This window comes from Zea mays, chromosome 5 (assembly GCF_902167145.1).
Source record: "Zea mays cultivar B73 chromosome 5, Zm-B73-REFERENCE-NAM-5.0, whole genome shotgun sequence".
Classification (NCBI taxonomy): domain Eukaryota; kingdom Viridiplantae; phylum Streptophyta; class Magnoliopsida; order Poales; family Poaceae; genus Zea; species Zea mays.
In genome coordinates, this window is record NC_050100.1 from 182950103 (window position 1) to 182954501 (window position 4399).

Genomic DNA, 4399 nt, shown 5'->3' on the forward strand with positions numbered 1-4399 from the left:
CTCTCATGCTCGTCTCCCTCCGGCTTCTTCCCCCCTTCGCGCTCCGTCTCGCGCCGACCCATCTGGGCTGGGGCACGCGGTGACAATTTACTCGTCGGCCCAGGGACCCCCCCGGTCTCGAAACGCCGACAAGATGCGATTTCGGGTGTGAGAGGTGAAATGAATGCCTTTGTTTGGAGGTTGGTCAGCCAAGAAATCGTGGAAGGGCATAAGTGAACGAAGAGAGAGAGCGTGGGGGTATTTAAAGGATCCCCCAAAAGCTGGCAGCCGTTGGGAGAAGTGGACAAAAAACCGGTTGAACCGGTTCCTAAACCGGTTGAACCGGTTTCCACCAGGGAGTTCTCGGTTCACTGAGCTACTCAGCCGGAGACTCGACCGGGCTCAAAATCGGTTGAGCCGGGCCCAAATCCGGTTGAACCGGTTTTAGAAAAACTCTGCACACGACTTTTCTGACAGCTTTTGACTGGCAGACTGGCAGGACAGAGGTGGCAGAAGGAACAGTACAGAAACCGGTTGAACCGGTTTTAGGTCCGGTTGAACCGGTTTTTGAAACTGAAGAGCAATTTTTAAGAAAACCGAAGTGAACCAAGGTGGAACTTTTGTGGGGAGTAAGAGTGGTTCTTTCAAGGACATTCATGATCTAGAAAAATATTCTCTTAGAGGATTTGAAGGAATTTGAACTGAGCTCATTGCATAACTTACTTAACTTATTGCGGATCCCTCTTAATTGAACGACGATTTATATAACTCAAGAATTATAAAAAGAATACCGTCGTCGTTTCCAAGCACTTGGAGCACGCTATATGATGTAGAATTTTAATCCGCTGTGCTTATACATTTGCATACTTATAAGATCTGTGCTTCTCCTGTCTGTAGAATAACTGTGTACATGCTAGGAGCAAACTTGTTAGAATCTCTGTTTGTTTTGTCATTTAATCACCAAAACCCTCAATTAGGGTTGATTGCACTTACAATTTATATATGCATGTGAGAATATGAATGCTTGAACATAAAACAGACATGTGACTAGTACATGAGCTTCCATACATCAATAGCTTAGAAGGCCCTTCATACACAAAGAATGTTATGGGCGAGTTTTACAAATGGCTAACCCATGTGGTCGTAACTTTATCCCTAGTGATTTTTCATAACCAAAGGAATATATTTATGTTATTTTACAACCATGATATATCGTGTATGCCTTTATTTGTCATAGAGACCTTCGCCAAACCCTTCGTAATCAAAAGAGTATATTTATGGTATTTTACAATCGTGATAGAGCCTTGTTACAATTACGCAAAAGCTATGCTTCCCGCTTCTTCAGCTCCAAAATTACACCAAAGCTACACTTCCCTCTTCTTTGGCTCCGTGCATGGATCAACTTTCCATCGTTCAAATTAGCATGATGGCTTGTCAAACATGTGAAACTCCTTTAAGTGTGATGACATTTGATTTAGGTCCTTATATAACAAAATGATTTTACCAATACAAATCTCCCGTGATAGACCTCTCCAACAAGGTCTATTCAGATAAGAGAGCTAACCACGAGCAAGCTGAAAACAACTACAAATTAATAATGTACTTCCAAACAAGACTAATATGTAAGTAATTTTATTTTCAATTTCAACTATCTATATATTAGTTGGTTTCTATTTCTATATAATTGTATATTAGTATTAGTTATTAGTTCCGGATATCGACTCTAAGAGTTCTTTCTTCCGTGATAGAGGCTCAGAAGAGGATTCTATTAGGAGAGAAGCACATAGGTCAACCTGCTTCAAATATGGAATAGTTTTCATATCAATCTTTGCCTATTAGGCAAGAGGATAGCAAGTTCAAAGGTAGAACATAGGTTTCTATTACTATAAATTCATAAATCAGTTAATGTGAAATTCATAAATTAGTTAATGGGAGGGACACCATTATCCTTTTTCTTATGTGTTTCTAAGAGAAGAAATTTGAGTCAAGTGTTCAACTAATTCTTAGCCAATTAGGGTAATTCTTAGCCAATTAGGGGGTGTTTGGTTCCACCAAACTAGAGTTTCATACCACAATACCACGTCACATCAAATGTTTGAATGACAATTACAAGTACTAATTTAACTTTGATTGATTTAATTTAAGCTATTTGGCAGTAGAGTTTATTACAAGTATTAATTTAACTTTGATTGGTTTAAAAAACAAGGTTCGCAAAACTATGAATAACACTGTTTAACAGTTAACAATGTTTGCAGAGAAAAGTTTGAAATAGAAAATGTCCTGGAGATAGCCTTAGCTCAACTAGTAACTAAAACCTAACTCATCCAAACATGCTCTTAGTGGAACGGTTAAGACGTTCAAAGATAGCAAAAAAACACGACAGTCAGCAATTCAAACAAAATATGATCTTAAGACAACATTGACCTACACAAAGAACCAAAAGCAGATAACGCCATGCTGAACCACCAATACCGATAAAACTTTCTTAGATCTTCTCATAATATTTGACAGACTTCAAGCAGAATGAAACAAGGTAGGCCTTCAGCTCTGGGAGACCATCTCGTGGGGCTTGTCACAAGAGAGCACAGCCAAAGCGACTTCCTCCGAACTCCAAAACTCGGTTTAGAAGACCATCTCGTGGGGCTTGTCACCATCCCTAAGGGAGAACCGAGCGCCAAGATAGGCCTTCAGCTCTGGGATAGCCTCAATAGCCTTGATCAGAGCAGCATCCACGGCCTTCTGGTCATCCTTTTTGAAATCAGGCAGAGACTTGGACGCCTGCAGATTCAAAAGATATGAAGCAGCACAACCAGATGCCAAGGGTGGATGCAAGAATGGGTCATGTTACTCAGATACCAACCTCCTTCTCTGTCTCAAAAAGCTCACCCTCCGTCTTCTTCACCTTCTGCTTTTTCTCCCTGGCAAAGTACTTGTCATCAAACTTCGCGACATCAACACCAGAGATGTCAACCTTGGTTGATGTAGCAATGACATAGGTCTGGTTGACACGACGGATCGGTACTCCATTGATCTTGAATGGACCTGAAAGATAGCGAAAACATCAAGAAACTAATGACAAGAATACACCAGACAAGCTGCAGGGTAGAGCTGTAATGGTGAACATAATCGTTTATTCGTTTTATCAACTTTTAAGTAATTTTTATAAATCCAAGCATTCCTAGGAGTCTTACTTGAATTAACATAATAATAATGTTTCCTGCACGTCAAAGACATGAGAATGCAGATGTTACCAAAGAATCAACGATTATATATCACCCACATATGAAAAATTGCCATAGTCCAAACTGGATTTTGGATTCCTTAAAAACTCGGTTCGACAATTCATGTAAATGTGTATTCAGGTTCCTCAAAAACTCGGTTCACCTATCCAAGTAAATGTGTAGTTGCAAGATAATCTTCAAAGTACCTAATTATTCCAATTTCCAACTGCTAATATATACACCACGTTTCACACCAGACTACAAATAATATAGTTCCAGATTGAGGTAAACATTTACAACTTTCAACTGATTAAGCCTAAACTAAAAAAACTTAAGTACGATGTACGGAACTACGGATAGATATAGATTCGCACATCTCGGCTAGTTGGCTGTGGTTAGGGGCAGCGACGCGACTGACCACGGAAGCACACCAAAGGAATAAGTGGACCAAGCGTGCTCACCAGAGACGAGGAGCAGGCCGGAGTTGAGCTGCTTGAGGAACACCACTCTCTTCCCCATGAAGCGCCCCGCGAGGAGGATCAGCACCGTCCCAGGCGTGATGCTCGACCTGAACAAACGAAGGGCGACTGGAATCGAACCTCCAGGCAAAATAAACACGAACACCACGCGGGCAGCGACTTAAAGGAATGGCTTCGGCACCTGAGCTTGGTGGGATTAGGCTTGCGGGTGCTGGGAACGCGAGGCTTGACGTCGTCGGCGGGGTAGAACTTGGGTTCCGCGGCGGCGGCGGGCTTCTCGGCCTTGGGGAAGACGCCGCCGTTCTTGGCCTTGATGGCCCAGAGCCCACGGCGGTGGTACGCGTGCGACCGCGACGCGCGCTTGATGCCCATCGACAGCTTCGACGTCGGCGCCATTGGGTAGGAGCGTTGCGAGGCGCTGCTTCCGCGTGGAGACTGGGAGCGGCGGCGGCGGGGGACGAATGGAGGCGAAGGTTTGGTCTCGGGATTTATGTGTGCGGCGTGTAGAGCTGGAAACCCTAGATCGTTGGGCTCATCTGCGTGTAGTAGTGGGCCTAAACGTTGAGGCCCATGCATCTCTCATGCGGGTGGCGTTTACACGAGTTCACAGCCATTTCAGGACCTGTTTAGAACGAAGAAAATAATTATGTTACCGTTAAATTTCTGCATGTATTGTGAAAAAAATGTTCCGTTTTAGCAGTGCATTGAGCGTGTTTGGAT

General features: G+C 43.1%; 1 protein-coding gene across 1 annotated transcript; it reads right to left on the reverse strand.

Moving 5' to 3' along the window:
* Nucleotides 1-2316: 2316 nt before the first annotated feature.
* Nucleotides 2317-4172, reverse strand: LOC103627361 (60S ribosomal protein L6-like). The gene is made up of 4 exons (NM_001374459.1): nucleotides 3861-4172; nucleotides 3662-3768; nucleotides 2840-3021; nucleotides 2317-2757 (listed from the first exon to the last, which is right to left on the reverse strand). Exons 1-4 carry the CDS (start codon nucleotides 4073-4075, stop codon nucleotides 2602-2604), a joined length of 660 nt encoding a protein of 219 aa, NP_001361388.1. The 5' UTR covers nucleotides 4076-4172; the 3' UTR covers nucleotides 2317-2601.
* Nucleotides 4173-4399: the final 227 nt, after the last annotated feature.